This window comes from Typopeltis vanoorti, chromosome 14 (assembly GCF_054136105.1).
Source record: "Typopeltis vanoorti isolate ZY-2024b chromosome 14, IOZ_Tvanoo_1.0, whole genome shotgun sequence".
Taxonomy (NCBI): domain Eukaryota; kingdom Metazoa; phylum Arthropoda; class Arachnida; order Uropygi; family Thelyphonidae; genus Typopeltis; species Typopeltis vanoorti.
The window spans coordinates 20,869,836-20,894,803 of record NC_143562.1 but is presented as its reverse complement, the minus strand read 5'-3'; the positions used below and the strand labels follow the sequence as shown (position 1 = coordinate 20,894,803).

General features: G+C 37.7%; 1 protein-coding gene across 1 annotated transcript in view; it reads right to left on the bottom strand.

The window, feature by feature from the left end:
- The window catches only part of LOC150099286 (uncharacterized), a 623,534-nt gene that overhangs the window by 447,479 nt on the left and 151,087 nt on the right, over positions 1–24,968 (bottom strand). Inside the window, exon 9 of the mRNA XM_090404213.1 lies at positions 8,024–8,077. Coding sequence (XP_090260339.1) covers positions 8,024–8,077 — 54 coding nt within the window. The remainder of the gene's footprint in view (positions 1–8,023; positions 8,078–24,968) is intronic.

The window sequence follows — 24,968 nt, the reverse complement described above, 5'->3', positions numbered from 1 at the left end:
GGACATATAAGCTAACTTACCTTCAGTATGGGTCATTAATGGAGTGGTGATGTTCAATATATATTCCTTCCCAGACAAACCAAACCACCTTAGAATAGTATGACCTGTTTCCACAAACAGAACTCTGGTGCTTCAAGCAAATACTGCTGCCTTATAAGCATACCTTCACTAGTTTGAGAAAATGCTATCTATACCACAAGGTGGTAGATAACGTTCATTAACCAGTGAAATACCATTATCCTCCCTACTGAAAGTTTGGAATCACTATTATCATATTTACTATCCAAATAAGGTTCAGTTTCTACATCCCTTCTCTCTTCTCTTCATACATGCAGTGCTGGTTATAATATCCTTCATGGACTTGCTGAACATGCTACAGTGTGTTCAGCAGGCCCATGAAGGATATACTAGCTCTCTAGTTAATTACAGAAAACCAATACTTCCTCCATCTCAGCAATAAAACAGTTCCACAAGCTTGCCACTAGATAGTAAACAGTACAGAATCAAATGACAACATGGCAGGAGGCTTCCTAACCAGCTAGCTAATAATCCTGTTGCCACTTACTCTGCTAGATAATGTCTGTAGGGAATCCAAGTATAACAGTATGCAGGTAGCACTGTCAAGGTCATACATGGACTGAATACTGCCACATAAGCAATGTATTCCTAAGCCATTCACCCTCACATAGAAAGCATTATCTACTCTCTCAGTTTGACATCAACAACCATTTGATGAACAACCATGATCAAAACCAAGATACTGCAGATCAGAAGAAATACTCCATAAAAAAAACATGAAAATCACAGAAATATACACCCAAAAAAAATTCAAAAAAAAAAACTTTCACATCCACATCGTCATCTGTGGCCTTAACACAAACATAAATGACATGCTTGTGTTAAAGTCACATAGATGCATTAAAACAAACCTGAACTATTATAACAGGATAAAGAGGTGGTTGTGCACTGTATAAAGCACTCATCAGACCACACTTGGACTACTGCGCTCAGATTTGGTCACCTGGTTTCCAATGTGATGTAGAAACATTGGAGGGAGTCCTGAGAAAAGTGACTAAGACAATATTAGGACTTTGGAATGCTGGCTATGTAGAGGTTAAAGAAATGTGGATTGCAGAGTTTAGTGAATAGGAGGAAAAGAGGTGATATGATAGAGATGCTTAAGTTGGTGAGGGAATTTTATCAGATTAATCCAGAGGGGATTATAAAAGGCATAGAAGGCAAGAGAGTAAGAGCCAGAGGTCATCCCTTCAAGAGTGTGGTGGAGAGGTGTGTGAGGAGTGGATTTTTTACATGGAGAATTGTCAATGAATGGAATGCATTACTAGAATATATGGCCATTTGAATGAACCTCCCATGACAAGTTTGCCAACTCCATAGAGGATGTAATAATAATAACTATTATTATTATTATTTCTCAGCAAACTTCAACTCAAAGTCTCAGCAACTACCTGTCCAACTCTCATCTACCCAAACTACAATCTGCATGGTTTCTTTTGAAAGAAGAATCAGTACATGCACTTTTGAAAGAGATGATATTCCATTCCGGAGAGTGCTAAATTGTAATCCTCCCCTCCTTATGATCTATTCTGGCTCAAAATTTCATTTCCTCATTTTGTTCCTTTCATTATATGTCTGTAATCTGATAACCACTCTGACCTCTTTGATAATTATTATTTAAAAACAAATAAATAAGACAAGACAAGCCCTCTTAAAGAGTAATATAAGCTTTTCTGCAATACACTTTACAAACATCCATATCTTACATGGGATTTGAACAAATAATTTTCTGATAAACAACTCATGAAGCAAATTCTGAAGGAATATATTCTGCTTATGCAGAATATATTCCTTCAAGGCAAAAATATTGAACAGAGTTAGTCAATTCAAGAAGTAAAGGTGGTTGGGACCTACAGGGATGCTGCAATTTCTAAATACTGCCAGAAATATCATTAACAACAGGAAAGAGTTTGGGGCATTAGTTAGTGCAACCTCACCAAACATTATTGGCATTAGTGAGACTTGGCTAACAGCAGTTGGTACAGACACAAAATGTGATGGATTTAGTATTTTCAGGGAGAATAGTGTAAACAGGACAGAGTACTACTGATGACAGCTGATCAACTGCAGCCAAGAAGAGCAGGACTTAGTCATGAAGGTGGTAATTCTTTTGAGTCAATCTGGTGTGAGATTGAGGCCAACAGGAGAAAATATAAAATCGGTTGCTGCTATAGGTCAGGGGGGGATGCCAGGGATGATGTAGAAGACATGCATCAGCAGATTAGTACAATGAATGCAAGTTGAGTAATTATTATGGGGACTTCATCTTTGGAGACATATATTGGAAAGAAGAAAGATCCCATAGCAGGAAGGAAATGAAATTTATACACTTACTGAGAGATAATTACTTGAAGCAGAATGTGACAGAGGGGACTCAGGGTAGAATGTGTTGGATCTTAATAAGGATTGGAAGACCTGCTCATAACTAAGGTGGATACATTGCCTCCACTTGGGTAAAAGTGATCATGTGTCTTGAGTTGGGAGGTAGCAAAACATGTGGAAATTCCAGTTAATAAGGGGTATATGTGGAACTACAAGACAGATGATATGATACCCTTAGGAGTCAACTTGAAACAGTACCATAGCATCAAGTTCTGCAAGGGAAGGATGTTCACAGTGCATGAGAGATAGTCAAGGGGGGTGTGGGGGGTATCTGGAGGAAGCAATATCACACTATATACCCAAGGTTAGGAGGATAAAGAAGATAGGAGTTAGATGGATGAGCAGTAGCAATAAGCATGAGCTGCAAACAAAGTAAATGTGGAGGGTATATAAGGTGACCAGCTAACTCATGAACAGTAAACAGATCTGGCAAGAAAGGTGATTGGCATGGTAAGGAAGGCAAAATTAGATTATGTGAAGAAATTAGCCAAACAGGCAAAAGAAAGTTCCAGAGTTTTTTTGTTATGCACCAAATAGGAGGAAAATTGACTCTGAAAGGATAGCTTTAATGAGTTCAGATGATAGAGAGGTAATGGAAGAAGACGAAATTGCCAAGCTACTGAGTGATCATTTTGCAAGGGTAGATATTATTATTATTATTATCTGAGACCTCCAGGGAGTCAAGGACTCATCCCAGCTATCATACCTTCCTTTGAATTCATTCACACTAGATGCACTCACTACACGTAAGGGCAAATTATTCCACTCACTCACTCACTGCTCTCTGGGAGAAAAGCCTAGCTCTTAACCCTTTCATGACTGAGAACAACCTTAACTTCCATGGATGCCCCCATGTTCTCTCCCCGCCTTCCATATAACGAAAAATTTCATAATTTGAAATGCTATAACACCCATTCAAAAGTTTATAGACCTCTATCATATCACCCCCTCTTTCTCCTGAAAACCAGAGTCTGTAATCCACATACTCCCAATCTGTCCTCATAATCTAAATCCCATTATCCAGATATAACATAATCCCATAATCCAGATATTATGAGAAGTAAAGATATTATTATTATGACAGAGGTGACAGGGACTGATGTGAGAACAGAGATTGAAGAATTGGAAGTACTTAGTATATTGCAGACTCTGAATGCATATACAGCTGTCTAGATGGGATATCTGTTCATGTTTTATGAGAATGTGCAGGAGAACTGGCAATGCCTTTGAACAAGTTGTTTAATTTAAGTCTCAGCTCTGACAAAGTCCCAAGAGAGTGGAAGGAGGGCAATATAATTCTTTTGCATAAAGGAGGATCTAAGTCTGAGGTAGCAAATTATAGATCAATTAGTACTGAAAAAGTTGATCGAAAAGAAAATTCAGGAATGGATGGATAAGAATGTGATATTCTATGAAGGACAGCATGGGTTTGTGACAGGTTGGTCATGCCTTAGTAATCTACCAGCTTTATATAATAGAGTAATAGCTAGTAAGCTGTTACTCTATTATATAAAGTAACAGTGATACTGCTACAATACAGTGATACTGCAAGATTTTGCAAAGGCATCTGACAGGATATCACATGGAAATCTGTTATGCAAACTGAAACAAACAGAGGTTGGATAGAAAACTGGTGATATAGATAAAAGGGTGGATGATGGACAGATACCAAAAAATAGTATATGAAGGAGCAGAATCCAGGTGACTAGTGGTGTGTCTGTGCTTGGACCACTGGTATTTAATTTGTACATAAACTATCTAGGAAATAATTTGAAGGAAGATATTCAGTTGTTTGCTGATAGTGTTGGACAGGATAATAGTTAGTCAGGGTGATGTAATGAGCTTGCAGAATGATTAAAATAGGCTGACAGTATGGGCAAAACATAATGGATGTCAATTTAATGTGAAATGTGTAAAGTCGTGCATTTTGGGATACAAAGAAGTAACTGTACTCCAGGAAATTGATGAAGCCTGATATTTGGGAGTAGTAGTAAATAGAAAACTGAAGTTTAGAGGGGATATTGCTAAAGCAACCAGAGTAGCACACAGGATTACTTGGTTATTGAAGAACACACTAACAAGCAGAGATAAGATAGTTGTCATTCTCTTTATAAAGTCCTGATACAACCACATCTAGATTACTGTGCTCAAATCCGGTCTCCTGGGTTTCTTGGAGATGAGGAAGTGGTGAAGGAGATTCAAAGGTGAGCAACCAATATGGTGAGTGGTCTGTGGAATGTGGAGGGTGGTGATGACGAAGAAATGTATAAGCAACTCCGGTTAGTGAACAAGAAAAGGATGATTATTATGAGAGATTTTAATTATGTTCAGTATAGATTGAAATGAGATAGGTATTTGGGAATAAGGAAAATGAATTTCTCAAGTTCTTAAGAGACAACTATTTCAGACAGTATATAAAGGAGGGTATGTGAGCATCAACAGTTTTAGATCTGATCATTTCATCAGAGGATGTAAATATGAGTGAGATTTTGCACTTCCCTCCAGTTGGTGAGAGCAACCTTGAACTGATCAACTGGGTTGTCACTAACCATATGAAAACTTCTGTAACAAAAGGATATATGTGAAATTGCAAGGCTGGTGATTATGACAAGCTTAGGAGACAGCCTGAAGCTATAGCATGCAATGAAAATTAATTTGAACATTACAGAAATAAATCCTGCTCAGGAACTGACAAACAAATACATAACAGCATCAATGTGTGAATGCATTATGAAGGTCAAAAGGCTGAATAAGGTATGTGTAAAATGGATGAAAGAGCAGATTAAGCATGAAATCTGGAAGAAGAAAAAGAAGAAGGCACTTTGGAGGCAACACATGATGAATAATGGCAATAAGGTAGTGAAAATGGGATTTGCATAAATGGCACTGAAAAACTAATTCAAGATATGAAAGCAGAGTTGGCAAAGATGATGCAAGAGATTATATGTATAAGGAATGAACTGAGGAGAATTACAGATTTGCATGGGAATGTAAAGAAGAATGAGACAAAAGATTTGAAAGCAAAGTCGAATGATTTGAGAGCAGCAATGTATGGAGATTCGATGATAAGAGATGTGGTGAATGAAAAGGTGCACAAGGTCCATTTTCCGGGAGGTGGAATGAGCAGGGTGGTTGAAGCATTGAATAAGAGGAGTACGCGAGAAAAAGAGTTGGCACAAACGATCTGACTGGTAACAAGAAGAATGCAAGGAGGAATGTCAAGAGGCTGTTAAGGAGAGGGAAAGATAACAGCGTGGTAGGTAAGGTAGTCAGCATGTTTCCCAGGTATGATAATGATGAGCTGAGAAGGTGAGCGAAGATTTTAAATGGTATGCTAGCAGAGTTGTGTCAGGTGAAAGGAGTTCATTTTGTGAATATGTGGGATGAGTTTGAGGGGCTGATAGAGCTTCATAAAAGAGATGGGCTATACATTTGAATGGATTTGATGTGAGTCAGTTGGAGAAACTGTTGTTACAAAAGAGAATGATTAAAGTGAATATCAGATCTGAGGAAGGAAGTGGTGTTGTTGAAGAGCATAGGAGTAAGGTAGGCAACTTCGTGAATGGAGAGGTGAGTGACACAAGTGGAGAGAATAACAGACAAGGAACACAGAGTGGACAGGAAAACGGGAGAGGTCAAGGTGGACAGGGGGGAACTGCATGAAAATGTGGATGATGGTTTCTGGAGTAGATGTGTGGGTGTGCAAGAAAGAATAAAGACAGTCAAGGATGTGGGTGTGATATTTAGGTCTGGGAAGGGTGTAGTATCAGTGATGATAAACAATAAAGGATAGGGGAGACTATAGAGGAGTCACATCTGAGAAGTGGGGTTAGTAGGACTTGTTATAGAAACAGAAATGAGCTAGTGTATATGTTTACAAATGTAGAAGTATTCAAAACAAGGGGAATGAAATTGTAGCATTGATAGAGTTCATTCAGCCAAAAATTGTTGGTATACATGAGACATGGTTGAACGAAGATGACATTCTGACAGGATTAGAGATGGAGGGACATGTGGTCTTTCACAAAGACAGACAAAGCAAAAAGGGGGAAGAGTTGTACCCATCCAGAATGGAGATGCCAAGAGCACATACTGACAGTAGTTTTGAAGTAGTATGGTGTGAAGTGCAGGTGGACAGAATGATGTTTGGTAGGGTGTTGCTATGGACTTTGTAATGTGGAAAGCATTGAGAAGGAAATATTTAGACAAATTGATCTGGCTAATAAGAAAAGGGTGATCATTATGGGCGATTTCAATTAGTAATATAGACTGGAATGAAGAGATAGCATCGGGAACCAAAGAAAATGAATTTCCTATGTTTTTAAGGGATAACTACCTTAAGCAGTATGTAACAGAGGCCAGAGGTCACATGTGAATCGAGGGTCTTGGATTTGATTATCTCATCAGAAGATATTGTTGTACATGAAGTGTCACATCATCCTTCAGTTAGTGTAAGTGACCATGAAGTGATCACCTGGGTGGATGCCAGCCATATCAGAACTTTTGTAAGAAAAAGTTATATGTGGAACTATAACGCAAGTGATTACGGCAGCAAACTCAGGAGGCAGCTTGCAGTGATATAATGGAATGAAGAATTGCATGTGAAGGAAATCAATGTTGCATGGTCTCTACTCAGGAATTATCTGGTAAAGGCAATGTATTCCAAAGGTCAGGAGATTAAATAAGGTAGGGTAGGTGTAAAATGGATGACTGAAAGTTGAAGCTTGCAATCTGGAATAAAACGGCATTGTGGAGTAGTACAAGATGAGTGGAGATAATCAGTTATATGAGAAATACAAAGAGCAAGCAAGGAAGGTGACTCACTTAGTAAGGGTATCAAAAGTGCGGTATGAGCAGTAGTTAGCAAATGATGCTAAAAGAAATCCTAGGGAGTTTTTACGATATGTGGCAAGTAGAAGGAAGAATGATTATGGAAGGGTGATGTTGGTCAGTGATGATGGGAGAATGATAAATGCTGTGAAGGATATTGTACAGATGTTAAATGAGCAGTTCATATTAAAGTATTCCATCCTTGTGATTGTAACATAATGCAGAATTTGAGAGCAGTGAGAATGGGGGTTTCTGAAAGATTCACAGAGGATTCAGAAGTTAGGCCTTCAGACACAATGATGGACACCTTTTCAGGAACATCACAGAGAGCAACATAATAACACAAAGATATGTGACATGAACCATGTCTGACAGTGACACCTTTTGCATGATAGCATCATGGTGCTAAAGAGCCATAACTTCGAAGCAAGTGGCGTAACTTTGGGGTAAGTGTCAATTCAAAAATATCCATAAGTACAAAGTGCCATAAGTGAAAGTGACATAAGTCGAGGCATGCCTGTACTGATAAATATCTAATGCAAGTAGGGAAGTAATGGTGAAAATTAACTGTTCTCTTTTCTACACTTTTAGTAGGGAAAAAAATAATGTTCATTTTTTAAATGTTCATCTCACATTAATGAGCATAGTTCTAGTAATAACAATAAATAATGCATACAGAAACCACCCTGCAAATAACTAAGATTTTACTATATGAAGAACAGATGAAACTTACCACTGGAACTCATTTTATGATCTATATACACTGCTCCTCTTGGAATCTGTCCTTCTAGAAGTACAAAGATTAAAATTTAGTAATCACCACTAACAAAACAATAATATTTATTCTAACTTCATATTAATTAAGATATATTTAATTTAGCTCAGCAATTATCTGTCTTGGTAAACATTTGAAACTGATATTTATACACTTCAGAAAATTAGTAATGTGCTGATATGTAGGAAGGTGAATAAACATATGATGTTTCATGCAGTTGCATAGCTTTGTGAAGTGGAAAAGTTGCTTTAGTTATTTATTTTTATTTTTTATATCAACCCAACACAAGTTTTCAAAAGCTAAAATGCAATACTGCTGTATGGGCAAGTGACTAAGGAGAAAGAAGAAGTCTGTTGATATGTTTCTTGAACAGTTACAGGCTATAGTCCTTAGAAAACACAGTGTGAAGAAGCCTATTCAAAATAAATAAATAAATAAATAGCGAAAATGTTGTTTCAATAAATTTGAAGCTGAATTATGCTATGGATGTTAACCAGCAGCTCCTAATGTTTTTTTAAATGCTTTAGAGGAAAATGGAAGAATAGTGCTACAGCAAATGAGGAGAGGCTGATGAGGCTATGGATGTGTACTTGTGACAGGATGGAATAAATCTGTAAATCAGCCCAAGAAGAGAAATCTGATTTTGACTAGATATCTGAATACCATCAAAGTAAGGGAAAGTAAGAGAGATCGTTATGAGAAATAAGACAAGAATGCAATTTGATAGCATTTGCATTCACTAGGTTATGTTACTGTCAATGAGATCATTGTTTAAGATATCAGGTATGGAAAATCTTCAAGGCTGGAATGGTTCAACACTACAAGGTTTGTCAATTGAAGATGAGTAATAGAGTGCACTGTCATCAACACACTACAGATAGGATTTGAGGTTAGCAAGCAGTAATTAATATATAGGCAGAAGAGCATGGCAAAAGTACAGAGACCAGGGATACAAGCATTGACAAGAAAGAGGGGAAACCATTAATGATAACCCATAGTGAATGACGAGAGAGGAAATTGGTAACCCAAATGCAAACAGCAGAAAGTAGGCCATAAAGAGTATACTTTAGTAATGAAGGTTCTATGCAGACCTGATCAAAAGCCCTGAAAATATCAAGAGTGGTCACACAAGTTTCACTAAATCTTTGCAAGACTTGTGTCCAAAGGTTGATAAGGTTGGGTATGGAATATGCTGTGACCCAAAGATGATGGAATCCACAATGGTGGTGATGATAATCTCCATTTTCAAGAAGAGTGAGGATAAGGGAGCAGGACAATAGTTTGATGGCTGATTTTTTTCTTAAAATGTTTTGGGGATGAGCTGATTATAAGGTCTGCATCCATGATGTTCAGTAGATGCTAGACATATAAGAGCTTAAAATTGTAACCCTATAGTATGTTCATAGTGTGGATGGGTGTTCCCACATGAAATCTATTATATATATGAAAGTAAATGGGGAATGAATATGAAACTGATAACATAGATTACAGAATGGTTGGTAGGCACACACAAACACACACATCATTCCTGTCAAATGTTGTGTCATATGCCTTTGCAAAGTCAAGAAATATGACAATGCTAATAAATGAAGCGATCTGAAGCAGTGGTGTAGCTAGAGCTTTTGCAGACCGGGGTGGTCCCTGAGTTTGCCGCCCCTCTCAATACACACCAAAAATACTAAAAAAGTCAAAATGGCATATAGGGAAATAAATTAAAACACTATGTTTATTTTTTAAGTAAGACCTTAATTTCAACAATCTAACATGTTATTTTTCTTGTTTTTCTGCTCACAAAATCATCAATGATATTTTCGAAGTCTATTTCATAGTAATGTAGGTAATTCATAATCAATTTTAATTTAGAAAAACTCCTCTCACAACTAGCAGCATACAGCAATTGTGAGGAAAATTCACAGTAGTATTACAATATTTGGAAATGAGTTCTCAAGACTGTATTTTAGAATTAACTGCAAAAGTTCAAAAAGGTTCAAAGTGCTGCCCGGGGCTGATCGCCCCCCCCCCTTCCCCTCCCTAGCTACTACGCCTGTGATCTGAAGGGGTGGGGGGGGAGTATCAAATTGTTTCCTGATGGTGATAAATTAGGATAGACAATAGAACAATAGTAAATGAAGATGGTGTAGAGATCCTTGATGATGACTTCAATGGATTGCTACATTCCTACAAAAGATAATGGCAGTCAGCTCATTATCTATATGTGAGAAAGTGCAAAGCTTAAATGGCACTTTCATCTGAAAAGATTATACACTGCATATTAGTTGATGGGGCTGCACTGCAAGAAAGTGATAAGACTAAGGATAGGGAAAGGAAACTGAAGTTCAAGAAACATACTGCAAAACTAGGTAAAATAGCCCAAAGGCTCACTCATCAGTGTGAAAAAACTCTCTAACAATAATCATGTTTCAAATCCTCATACGCAAAGATTTATAAAGAGTGATGTATTATACTGCACTTAGACTATAACAATCTTATTTGATTAATTGGGTTTTTCGAGGATAAAGCGATGATGGTGAAGAGGTAAGAGCAAGTGATCAAAAAAAAAAAAAAAGAGGAACGAATCCCATGAGATGAGAATGGGGTAATGTGTGGGATGATCCCTATGATCTTTATCAGTTTTGGAGTTTTAGAGAAAGTGTTGTTCAGTAAGAAGCCTAGACGGGTAAAATCAGGGAAACTACAGATATTAGGGGTGATGCAATCAATCATCTACCTACCTCTGGGATAAATGAGTGTGAGTGCAGAAATGATCATGAACAGTTGGGTGCAGTTTCCCCAAGTTTTGAATCTGAACAGGATGGTAATGACATTAAGAAAGTTTAACCGCAGCCCAAGGGATGGTGAATTGCATGTACACAAATGCCAGAAGTCTCAGAAATAAAAGATAGGAGTTTTTAGCATTAGTTAGCTCAACTTGGCCAAAAATTATTGCCATAAGTAAGACCTGGTTGACAGAAGAATGATTAGTTACAGAGATAGAATATAAGAGTATTGTATTTTCAGAGAAGAATAAGGGAAATACAGCAAGAGGAGTATTAACGATAGCTGAAGAACTTCAACTAACAAAGATGGACGTTAAAAAAGGATTGTAGATGTGAGGGAGGGAGACAATTCATTTGAGGCTAGCCAGTGTAAGATAGAGGCCAATAGGACAAAATATATTTTAAGTATGTATATATTTTAAAATCATATATTTTATATATGATGCACTTGCACATCTTCCAGAGGAAGATGTGCAAGTGCATCAGCATATTAACACAATTAGTGCAGACTAAGCAATTATCATGGGAGACTTCAACTATGGGGATATACATTGGAAGGAAGAAAGGGCACTTAACAAGATGAAAATTGAATTTATACAGTTACTAAGGGATAATTACATAATATAGCATGTGATGGAGGGTACCAGAGGTCTGAGAGTGTTGGATCTGGTAATAGCATCAGAAGATCTATCAAAAACTACAGTAGCAGCTCTACCTCTGATTGGGGAAGGTGACCATCAGATGACAGTTATGACAAACTTAGGTGGCAGCTTAGAGCAGTGCCATGGTATAAGAAACTACAAAGAAAGAATGTCAGTACTGCATGGAAAGTGGTCAGGGATTGTTTGTGAGATGCACTATCGGACTACATACCCAGGATCAGGAGGATAAACCAATTAAGAATTAAGTGGATGAGTAGCAATATAAAGTAGAAGCTGCAAATAAAAGAAAGCATTGTGGAAAGAATATAAATAAATGGGTGATCAGCATGCTAATGAGCAATGCAAAGCACAGGAAAGAAGAGCAACTAGTATAGTAAGGAAGGCCAAATAAGATTCTAAGAGTATAATAAATTTAGTTTAATCCTTTATCCAAGTGTGAGCAAACAAAGTTTGCACCTGAAAGTATCTTCCCGGTGTTGTACCTTACCCCAGTTGTACTGGGGTAAGGTACAACACCGGGCAACTCGTTGCAAAGGTGGAGTAAGTTAACATCACTCCTATCGCACCCTTGTGGCCCTCCCCTTAAAAATGCAAAACACATCTCCTTGCAGATATGTATAATGTTATGCATTAAGGGGAGGGCCACTACCCAGACTAGTTTCGACCTTTATTGAGGTCTCTTCAGTGGAGAAAATAAACTAAGCAGGCTAGACAAAGTAAATCCAAAAGAGTTTTTTTTTTTTTTTGGCATGTAGCAAGTAACTGAAAGAATAATCATGGAAAGATAACTTTACTCAGTGCTGATGGTAGGAAAGTGACAGAAGCCAAAGAAATAGTTGAGCTAATAAGTGATCACTTTGCAAAAATGTATCATCCAGATGGAGATTTTGTAGTTACTGACATGACAGAGGCTGATGTGAGAACTGAGGTAGACATATTGGAAGCATTCAGCATAATGAAAAAATATCAATGTGAATACAGCAGTGGGACTCAGTATATCAGCTCATGTGATATGAGAATGCGCAAGAGAACTGGTAAAAAAACAGGGAGGTCATTATTATTGTCTCAGCTCTGGCAAGGTTCCAAGGGAGTGAAGAGAAGATAACATAGTTCCATTACAAATGACAGGAATGGGTGAATATGAATGAATATAATACTCTACAGGAGACAACACAGCTTTGTAAAAAATTATTCCTGCATTAGTAATTTATTCACATTTTATAATACAGTGACAGCAGAATTAAATAAAGGTAATGGTTACACCATGATACTGCTGGACGTTGCAAAGGCATTTGAAAAGAATACCACATGGAAAACTATTACATTAGTTGGAGCAAATGTGAATGGATATGAGGCTAGTGGCATGGATAGGAAGGTGGTTAATAAACAGACATCAGAAGATGGTGAATGAGAGTGACTTGCGGAGTGTCCCAGGACTCTGTATTTAGGCCACCACTCTTTAATTTGTATATAAATGATATAAGGAAAGATTTAATGGGGGGAGAGGTATTCAGTTGCTTTCTGATAATGCAAAACTAGGGAGAACAACAGTTGATAAAAGTGATGTAGATACAGGATGATTTAAATAAATTAGCAATGTGGGCAAAGGACAACAGTGATCAATTTAATGTTGCAAAATGTAAGGTAATGCACTTTGGAATGAAAATATTACATGCTGTGTATCATATTGATAGTATTTGATTACAGAAAATTCATGAGGCTAAGGATTTTGGGGTGATGGCAAACAGAAATTTGAAGTTCAAAGAATATATTGCAAAACTTGGCCAAACAACTCAAAGGATTGCTTGGATGTTGAGGAGCATGGTGACAAGTAAAAATAGGGAGGTTATTAATTGTCTTTATGACTATGATTTGGGTGCATCTTGACTACTCTACACAGATTTGGTCATCTGGGTTACTTGGGGGATTAGGAGGTGGTGAAATGGATTCAGAGATGAGTGACCAATCTGGTGACAGGTCTGTGGAATGCGCCTAATGAGAATGTCTTGAGGGTAAATGGGTTGCACAATTTAGTTAACAGGAAGGAGAGGGGAGGGCTTGGTAGAAAATTATAAGTAACTAAAGGATTAAATTCTATATTCTAAAAGAAATTTTTCAATATATAAAGAGTTGGCAGGAGAATTAGGGTTTCCTGCTTTAAGTCGTGTGAGAGTGTAGTTAGTAATGGTGTGTGGACTAGGTGCTAGGCTTTTTGCTTGGAGAGTGGTGAATGAGTGTAATGAATTGCCAAAAGTAGTTGTGAGTGTCCCCACAGTGAATAAATTTAAGAAGTATGATAGGTATTGTGTGAATAATGGTTAGTGTGGGTCTCCAGTGATGAGTCTTTTGACACCATAGAGATACCCTGTATTATAATAATAATAATAATATCCTCGAGGCTTTTGGTTACAAAATTTGATTGACAGGCAGATAAGAGGATGAAATAATTATCATCATCATTATCATCAAATTCCTGGCATATACCCTCAGAGGGTGGGTGTAGAGGTTCTTATGAAAGAACTACACGAAAAATTACATCATTACAAACCTCCTATGAACAATTTTCCTCCAGATTAGCCTGTTATCTGTCAACAGTCCGATATTATCAATCTTATATTTCTGTCTTCTAAGGCACTTTTTACTGTATCAATCCACCTACATCTTGGTCTTCCTCTGGGTCTTTTTCATGCCATCCTGGCAAAGAATGCTTGCTTAGCTAATCTCTTCCATTCTGTTTAAGTGGCCATACCACCTGAGATTAGCTCTGCTAACACATTCCTGAATGCATACAATGTTAAGTTCTTTCCTAATATCCTCTTTTTAATATGATGCTGCCATTAATGCTATTTGATCAGACCCTTACTCTTTCTCAGGACTCTAATATCTGTGGTCTTCAGTCTTTGATCAAGAATTTTATTTCTAACCTAGCTCTCAGATTCATAAGTTAAAAGTGGGTTGAACACTGCCTTGTATATAGCTAGTTAAGTGTTTGACTAATCTCTCTCTTATTCCATATAAATTTATTCAGTTGGCCTCCTACCATAACAGCTTTGCTAATTCTGTATTTCCATTAATTTGCCATCCTCACTAAAAAGTGTGCCTAAATAGCTGAAATGTTTCATTTGTTCTATAGATTCTCCATCCAGGATGCAGTTGATGTATCTGCCTATTTTCGTTATCTTTGTCTTTTCAATGCTGATTTTCATGTCAAATTTATTATAGCAGTTATTCAGTTTGGTCAGGAATCCTGCAAACTTCCTGGATTTATTTAAAAGTATAACATCATCTGCATAAAGTAAAGAGCTCAGAAACAACTCAATTTTGATATCAGGTTTAATACAACTTTCCTTCATAATATGATCCATATAAATGATGAATAACATCATTTAATAATGTACACTCTTGTCATGCCCCTGACTTAACATCAAACCATCTTCCTGTACCTCCTTCTGCTGATTTACAATTCAAATAGAGACTATGTATAATGTCTCATTTACATCAAATAACTGGAGTGATTTGAACAGCTTTCCTCTTGACACCTTGTCATATGCCTGTTCCAGATCTACAAAACTTAAATACAGTTCCTTGTTATATTTCCATGATTTCATTCCTGAGTGCACCATGCAGATTTGATTTTTCTATCCTTGCAGACTGCCTGTCCACATGCCTCTCTGGCTGAATAAAAAGTTTGTTTTAGGGTTTCTCCAAGTTTTGGTTCTTGCAGACTGCCTGTCCACATGCCTCTCTGGCTGAATAAAAAGTTTGTTTTAGGGTTTCTCCAAGGTTTGGTTCTTGTTTTCAAACCCTGTATTATACTTGGAGAGGGCGCTAGTGGGTCAAGCGCTAGGGACGTGTTTTGAAGAGCTCCTGATTCAGATAAGTTTTACTAGGAATAATTAAGTATATATGAGTAATTGTTTAAGTAAGAGCGGCTGTAAACGTTGTACGCTACCGATATTATTAGTGTGGTTTTTTCTTCTTGCTTAAACTAAATACAAAATCGTTAATATTAGACCTAGTAACCTGCAGAGAAAAAAAAAAAAAAAATGGCGACGGCATTGTCATTCCATGATTTTAATTTGGATTTCAGTTGTTTCGTTAAGTGTGAGATCTGTTATATGTATTCCTTCGATTACATAAATGATTTGTGGATGTTTAGTGCGGATGGAAGAAGGGTGTGTGCGAAATGTGACCTGAACGAGGAATTGATGAATGCGAATATGAAGTTGATGACAGAAAGTGCTAGTACCGATTGTGTCGTGAGTGCACGTTTGAAAGAGCAGGATGGTGAGCAAGAGAGGCGAAAAAATTTTAAAAAATCAGGAAAAAAGAAAAAGAGCGATTTGACAACCGTAACGGATGTTAAAAGGGACGAAAGTGAGGCGGAAAGAAACGAAATTGAGAGAACGAATGAAAGTAGAAATGGCGTGATGCAGAAATCGCAAGTAAAAAAAATCGAAAGAATGAATGATAGCGAAAAAAGAATGACTGATGGCGAAAGTTGGACGAATGTTGGAACGAAAGTACTGAAACAAAGAAAGATGAACGAGAGTAAAAGTGAGAAGAATGATAGCAAAAGTTGGATGCATGTTAGTCCGAAAGTACAGAAACAAAGAAAGATAAATGAGACTGAAAGTGAGAAGAATGATAGTGAAAGTTGGACGTATGTTGGACCGAAAGTACGGAAACAAAGAAGGATGAATGAGAGGGAAACTGAGATGAGGGGGTCGAGAGTTAGAAAGTTAGAAAGATTTAATGATAGAGAGAATGTGTCGCGAGGTTCGGAAGGTGAATTGGATTGGATGAAGCAAGAAATGAAATGGATGCGGAATGAAATTAAGAGAATTCAGGTCAAAACTATTAAAATAAATCATGATGTCATGAAAGAGTTGACAAAAGATGAGCGAGTGGCGTTGTATGGCGACTCCATTATTAAAGGTGTGCTAGAGGATAAACTGCACAAGGTATGTTTTCCAGGCGGAAAAATGAGTAGAGTGATTGAGGCACTGTATATGAGGCGGGAACGAGCAAAAGAGTTAATTGTATTAATTGGTACAAATGATTTGAGAGAGAACAAAGAGCATGTCAAAATGAATGTCAGGAGACTGCTTGGAAAGATAAAGGAGAATAGTGTGACAGGAAGGGTAGTCAGTGTGTTGCCTAGGTATGATTGTGGTGAAATGAGGCGGAGAGCAAGGATTATGAATGATATTCTGGCTGAAATGTGTGAGGAGATGGGAGTACAGTTTGTTAATGTGTGGAATGAGTTTGAGGGGCGAAGTGAGCTGTATGGGAGCGATGGACTGCATTTGAGTGGTTATGGCGTGAGACGCTTGGAGAGACTGCTGCTGGAAAGTGGAGAAGTGAATAGAGAGAATGAATCAGATCAAGACGGGAGTGATGTGGAAGGGCAGGAGAGTAAGACAGGAGAGATTGAAGAAGTGGAAATGAATGGGGAAGTGAGTGGTATGAGTACAGAAAATGAGAGAATGGGTGTGCAAGAGGAGCAGGGAAACAGGGAGGCTCAGGGTGGACAGGGGTACACAGCGTGAGAAAGGTGGATGCTCCAAGAGGAGGTGAGAGCATGTGTAGGCAGGAAAGTAATGGGATGATCAGGGATCAAAAAGAAAGAGATGGAATTGCAAAGTGTTCTAAAATGAAGAAGCAGAAAGGGAAATGGCCCCAGTCCAGCATGGAGAGATCACATCGAGTGAGTGGTATCAATGGAACTAACTGTAGATCCAGAAATGAGTTGTTGTGTTTGTATACCAATGCTAGAAGTATAAGAAACAAGGAGGATGAAATGGTTGCACTAATTGCGTCTATACACCCAGAGATTGTCGGAATAAGTGAGACATGATTAGATGAGGATGACATCCTGACAGGAATAGAGATGGGAAGGTATGATGTGTTTCATGAGTATAGAAGGGGTAAAAAGGGAGGGGGAGTGCTATTGATGATAGAGAAAGAGTTATGTCCATACAAGGTAGAGAAGCAAGAGGGAAATGGGGCCAGTGCTTTTGCGGCAGTATGGTGTGAGATAGAGGTGAATAGAATCAAATACTTGGTGGGATGTTGTTATAGACCTGGTAATGTGGATGGTGGTGATAGTGAAATGTATAGTCAAATAAGCCAAGCAAATAAGAAAAGGGTGATCATCGTGAGTGATTTTAATTATGGCAATATAGACTGGAATGAAGAGATAGCAACTGGAAGTAAAGAAAATGAGTTTCTTGAGTTTTTGAGGGATAACTACCTCAGACAGTATGTAACAGAGGGCACAAGAGGATTAAGGGTCTTGGATTTGGTCATCTCATCGGAGGATGTAATTATCAATGAGGTATCAAATCATCCACCAATTGGTGAAAGTGACCATGAGGTGATTACTTGGGTGGTTGCCAGCAGTGCAAGGACCCCTGTGAAAAAAGGGTATATGTGGAACTACAAGGGGGGGGGGGTGATTATGAAGAGCTCAGGAGAAAGCTTGCAGGTGTAGCATGGAATGAGGAGTTAGCTGGAAAAGAGATCAATGCAGCTTGGGGGATTTTCAAAAAATATTTAGTAGATGCAATGTCTAAATGTATACCATGGGTGAGAAGGTTAAATAAGGTAGGTGTGAGATGGATGAATAAAGAGATTAAGCATGCAATATAGAGAAAAAGGGCATTGTGGAGGCAGCATAAGAGAAGTGGAAGTAACCAATTTCATCAGGTCTACAAAGACCAGGCAAGGAGGGTGACTTGGTTGGTGAGAGTAGCTAAAGAGAGGTATGAACAGCAGTTAGCTAATGAAGCTAAAAAGAATCCTAGGGAGTTCTTTCGATATGTAGCCATCAAAAGAAAGAATGATTATGGAAGGATGACATTGATTGGAGGAAATGGTATAAAGACAGCTGTTGCAGAATGTGTGGTGGAGATACTTAATGAGCAGTTCATAAAGATCTTTCAATCTTGTGAATGTGACTTCATGGAGAGATTAAGAGCAGTTGATGATGGGGAGGAGAGACTGACTGTAAGTGAGCAAGAGGTGTTTGGGGAGTTGAGTAAACTAGATGTAAATAAGGCTGTGGGACTTGATAATATATCACCGTGTATTCTGAAGGAATGTGCCAGAGAGTTGACACCTGCCTTGACATATTTTTTTAATACGAGTCTTGCACTCGGTCAAGTCCCTAAAGAGTGGAAGGAGGGTAAGATTGTGCCACTTCATAAAGGAGGTGATAGAACTCAAGCATCAAACTATAGGCCTATCTGTGTGTCAGGTGTTGTGGTTAAGTTGTTGGAGAAGCTTGTGAGATCTAGGATCCAGAGTTGGGTTGACAACAATGGTATAATCTTTGATGGACAGCATGGATTTGCTAAAGGGAGGTCGTGTTTTAGTAATCTACTTACTTATTACAATAAAGTGACTGCTTCCTTGGACAGAGGAGAAGGATACACAGTAATATACTTGGATTTTGCAAATGCTTTTGATAGAGTACCTCATGATAAGTTGACAGTCAAACTAGAGCAGATGGGGTTAGATATTAGATTAATGCATTGGATTGGAGACTGGCTATCTGATAGGTATCAACAAGTTGTGTATGGGGGTGCAATATCCAGGAAAAGGAAAGTCACTAGTGGAGTGCCTCAGGGATCTGTTTTAGGGCCATTACTATTTAACTTGTATATTAATGATATTGGCGAAGATTTGGATGGAGATATTCAGTTTTTTGCAGATGATGCAAAGTTGGGACGAACCATAAAGAGTGGTGAAGATGTTGTGGCCTTGCAAGAAGACTTGAATAAATTGAGTGATTGGGCAAGCAAATGGGGATGTGAGTTCAATGTTGCAAAATGTAAGGTTTTAAAATTTGGAAAACAAAGATGGGATGCAGAATTTATGCTTGGTGAGAATATATTGTTGGAAGTAGAGGAAATAAGAGATCTGGGGCTGACAGTGGATAAGGATCTAAAATTTAGGGGACACATCGCCAAAATTGTGAAGACAACACAAAGGCTTCTGGGAATGATGCAGAGGACACCGACATGTAGAAGTAGGGAGATTCTTGTTCCATTGTATAAGGCTTATTAGACCACACATGGACTATTGTGCCCAGATTTGGTCACCTGGTTTTCAGAAGGATGAAGAGATGTTGGAAAGGGTCCAAAGGCGACTGACTAAGGTAGTTTCTGACCTCTGGAATGTCGAGTATGAGGAAAGATTGAAAAGATGTACTTTGCAGAGTCTAGTGGAGTGAAGGAAGAGGGGTGATATGATAGAGACCTACAAGTTGGTAAGGGGTTGTTATAGGATCAATGGTGGAGAAGTTCTACAGAGAATAGTGGGAGATCAGGGGAGAACCAGAGGTCATCCCTGGGAACTGTATAAAGTGGGTGCGAGTAGGGGAGTGAGAGGCAGGTTTTTTTCGTGCAGAGTTGTGAGTGATTGGAATGCCTTGCCTGAGAGTGTGGTGTCTGCAAGGAGTTTGAATGTGTTTAAGACGGGGTATGATGAGATGTGTGTGAGATAAAAGGACCTCCTAGATGAGTCTTTGACTCCATGAGGTCTTGTTTAATAATAATAATAATAATAAACTATTTCAGTTTTTCTTGCATAATGTTTATATATTTGAGTCTACAGTTCATATCTGATAACTAGTTCAACTTTCATTCATTTCAAAACTTTCCTAACCACCCTTCTTTTCAATACGAAGTTCAATTTTATCCTGCTCAACACTAAATGGTGATCACTTCCTATTTCAATTCCTCTATATACTCTTGTGTCATCAACCAGTGGAAAAATACCACTGTCAACAATAACATAGTCAATGAGACTTTTCTCATTGACTATGTTATTGTTTCCTTGCTTCTTCTCTCCACTGTGAATTTGTGCACATTTTTATGTTGGAACATAATGTTAGTAATAACTAGTCCATGTCCTGAGCAGAAATCTAGCAAGCACTTACCATTGTTATTAGCTTTGCTCTTTTCTCCAAATTATCCCAAAACATACTTATATGTCTGGTAATCATTTTCTACTCTGCTATTCAGATCTCTAACAAGAACCAACTTTTCCTTTTTCGTTGTGTCAGCTGCCTTCTCTAGTGCATCGAAAAATTTCTATACTTGTTCATTAGTAGAACCTTCTGTGGGACTATAAGCATAAATAAATCTCATTGTCCAGTTTCCCAATCTGATATCAGCCTGCATCACTCTACTTGATATTGCCTGCCATTCAAAAAGATTATCCTCATATTTAGTGTTTAATATTATAGCTACTTTCTTTTCACTCATTGTTATTTCCTGAATATAACATCTTATATTTGTTTCTTCGAAAAATCTCACCTGTTCTTGTCTTCTTTGTTTCAGTAACACCTATTATGTCGATCTGGTACTTATCCAATTCTTCTGCAAGTTGAATTTCTTTTCCAGTGATACCTCTTGTTATAATATATAATACATAATAATAATAATAATTATAATTATTATTATTATTAACATCTGACCTCTGATATCAAAATTGGAGATGTTAATGTCAGCTCTTTGCTTTATGCAGATGATGTTATACTTCTAAATAAATCCGCCACAAGTCTGCAAGATTCTCTGACTAAATTGAATAGCTGTTGTAATAGATATGGTATGAAGGTCAGCAATAAAAAGACAAAGACAATGAAAATAGGCAGAATCATTGAAAATGTCAACTGTGTTGTGAATGGAGAACCTGTGGAACAAGTAAAACATTTCAGCTACTTAGGCACAATTTTTACTGAAGATGGTAAACTAAATATAGAAATAGACAACAGAATCAGCAAAGCTGGTATCGTGGGAAGTCAATTGAATAAATTCATATGGAATAAGAAAGAAATTAGTCGGAACACTAAATTAGCTGTATACAAGACAGTGTTCAAACCAATTTTAACTTATGGATCTGAGAGCTGGGTCAGAAGTAAAACACTTGACTAGAGACCGCAGATATGAGAGTCCTCAGAAAGATTAGAGGTGTGAACAGATGGCATCAATGGCAATATCATATTAAAAATGAGGATATTAGGAAAGAACTTGACATTGTCAGCATCCAGGAATGCGTTAGCAGAGCTAATCTCAGATGGTATGGTCACTTAAATAGAATGGGAGAGGAAAGATTAGCAAAACAAGTGTTCTCTGCCAGGTTGGCAGGAAAACGACCCAGAGGAAGACCAAGATATAGGTGGATTGATACTGTACAAAGTGCCTTAGACGATAGAAATATAAGATCTGATAATGTTGGAGTCTTGACAAGTAACAGACTGATTTGGAGGAAAATTGTAGATAGGAAGTTAGTAATGATGTAATTTTTTCATGTAGTACTGTCATATCCTGTACACCCCTTGAGGGTACATGGCAGGAATTTGATGATGATGATGACATCTGACCTCCATGCAGTCAAAGACTCATTGTGGGAGTACACACTATCATGCACAATGCTCATCCAACCATGCCTTAAACATTCAATGTGTCTATATTCAACACACACTCAGGTAATGCATTCCACTCACCAACCACTCTCTATACAAAGAACCTACTCCTTACTTCTCTGCTCATGCCCTCCTAATTTCCAGAGATGGCCTTTTGTCATACCCAACCTCTCCCATTCTATGAAAAATCTGTTCCACATCAACCTGATAACAACTCCTAACTAGCTTATATGTCTCAATCATATTCCCCTTTTCCTCCTATTCACGAAGTTTTGCAACATATATTCTCTTAATATGTCCTAGTACTCCACATTCCAAAGACCACTGACCACCTTTGTGAAGCTTCTCTGGACTCTTTCCAATGGTTACGAGAACATATCCTCATAACCATGAAAACCTGGCAATAAAATAAGTGCACAATAATCCATATGAGAACTGATCAAAGGCCTTATACAATGACATCATAACCTTTTTATTTCTGCATGTCAGGGTTCTCTGCATCATTGCCATTATCTGATGTGATATCTTCACAACTTGTGCACGTGGCTCTGAATTTCAGGTCCTTGTCCACCATCACTCCCAGATCATTCATCTCCTCTACTTCCTTTAAAGTTTCCCCACCAAGTGTATACTTCACATCCCATTGTTGCTTACCAAATCTCAAACCTCACACTTTGTAACATTGAACTGACAGTTCCACTTACCTACCCATTCATGCAATCTATTCAAGTCCTCTTGTAAGGCCATAGCATTCACTTGCCTCTGCATTGCTCTCCTAATTTTTGCATCATCTGCAAACAGCTGCATTTCACTAGTTAAACCCATTCCAATATCATTAACATACAAATTGAACAACAATGGTCCCAAAACTGACCCATGCAGTATACCACTGGTGATCTTCCTCTTTTGGGATACTGCACATCTATATAGAACCTTTTGATACCGATCTGACAGCCAGTCACTGACCCAACTCAGAAGTCTATTATCCAATCCCACCTATTTCAATTTATTTAACAGCTTGTCATGTAGCAGTCTATCAAAAGCTTTTACAAAATCTTAGTATGCCACTGTAATAGGAACACATAAGGTAATAAAAGGAGTTTTCATAGAAACAATTGTTATTATTATTTTCTTGGGCATTTCTGTGGAGTGAAAGACTCATCATGGGAAGCATATACTAATCATTATTCATAGAACATCTATTATTATTATTATGTGACACCTCCAAGAACTCATCATGGGAGGGTACACTACTCTTATACACACTCACTGATCCTCGAACTACTAACATCATCACACAATGCTGTCTACTGTCCACCACCACCAATAGTATTTTCTGTCTGTAAATTCTGTGTGTTCTCATGTCCAGTTTGCCTTTATACAGGATTAAAAACTGACATTTCTGTTAGAAAATATCCAGCTTCCTCCATATGAGATCTGCTAACTCAGCTTCAATTGAAAAAGCTCATATAAAAACTCCTCTCATCATCGAACCCAGGTCTATCCAATTGAAAAGCAACACGTTCTTTGTCCTTCCATTTGCACTATAGAGGCACTATCATACTTATCATTGCACTCATTCACCAATAAAACACATCACTTTTCATCACTTCCATTTCATCTATTTACTATCATCCTGAGAAAGAGTAACAGAAAACCATTTCTAAGCCTCTTACAAAATTTTCATGGAATCCTTTGTTCTCTCTCTCTCTCTCACACACACACACACACACGCGCGCGCTTCCTGCCAGTGTATTGAAGAAACGTCGGTGTCCATCCTATATAACCTCTTTATATGTCATATCTATCATATATGCCATTTTTTCTCAACTCTCTTTTGTATCCCAGAAGTCTTCAATCTATACTTACAGGGAGCATTCTATTCACCTGTCACTCTTCTCCACCACATCCTCATCCATAAAAAATCCAGATGACTAGATTTGTGCATACAGCAGTCCACATGGAGACTTATTAAAAGGAAATAATAACCTTTGCTTATTAGTGTATTCTTCAACATCTAGGTAATCTGATGAGCTATGGGCAACCTTTTGTCCTCTAAACTTCAATTCTTTCAACTTTCAGTTATAAAATCATGTTCAAATCCCTGGCCTCATCAATTTCCTGAAGTTGCTTTATCAATATAGTATACACCCATAGTGAATGAGCTTATACTTTGCCACACTGAACTGGTAACATTATCCTCTGACCATATTACCAGTCTATTTTAAGGATCTGTAGGATCCTTTCCTTAGATATCCTTAGAGATCCTGTAGGATCTCTCTTCCCAGTTTTGCATCATCAGCAAACAACTGTATTTTTTCCTTAAATTAAATACATACAAATTAAATAGCAGCAGTCCAAGTACAGAATCAGTGGTAGACCACCAGTCACCCACTGGTGTTAGAGAGTATTAGAATGCTCTGATGGCTTATTATCATGATCTAATAAATTGAAGATGCCAAAAAGTTATATTCTTGGTTTCATCCTCTCCTGGATTCAATTTCCCTGTATACCATCTTTTCATATCTGTCCATCAGCCATCCTATTATCCATAAACATCCCTATTTGTTCCAATGTATGTAGCAGATTTCCATCTGATAATTATCAAATATCTTTGCAAAGGCCAGCAGTATCATTGTGTAACCATTTCCTTTATCCAACTTAATTGTCACTTTCATATAAAAATTGAGAAAATTATTAAAGCAAGATCTACCATTCACAAACCATGCTGCCTTCCCATTGAGTATCATGTTCCTGTCCACCCACTAATAAATTCTTCCTTTTACCAACTTCTTCAGTATATTAAGCATCACTCCAGAGATAGATTGGTGTAATTTGCTACCTGTGTCTTAGCACCACCTTTATGTGATGGAACTATTTTGAACCCTTTTCACCCTTTCAACCACCACCAATAGTATTTTTTGTCTATAAACTGTGTGTTCTCATGACCAATTTGCCTTTATACAGGATTAAAAGCTCAAGATACACAACTGAGACTTAAATTAAAGTTTCATCAGTGGAACTGTCAA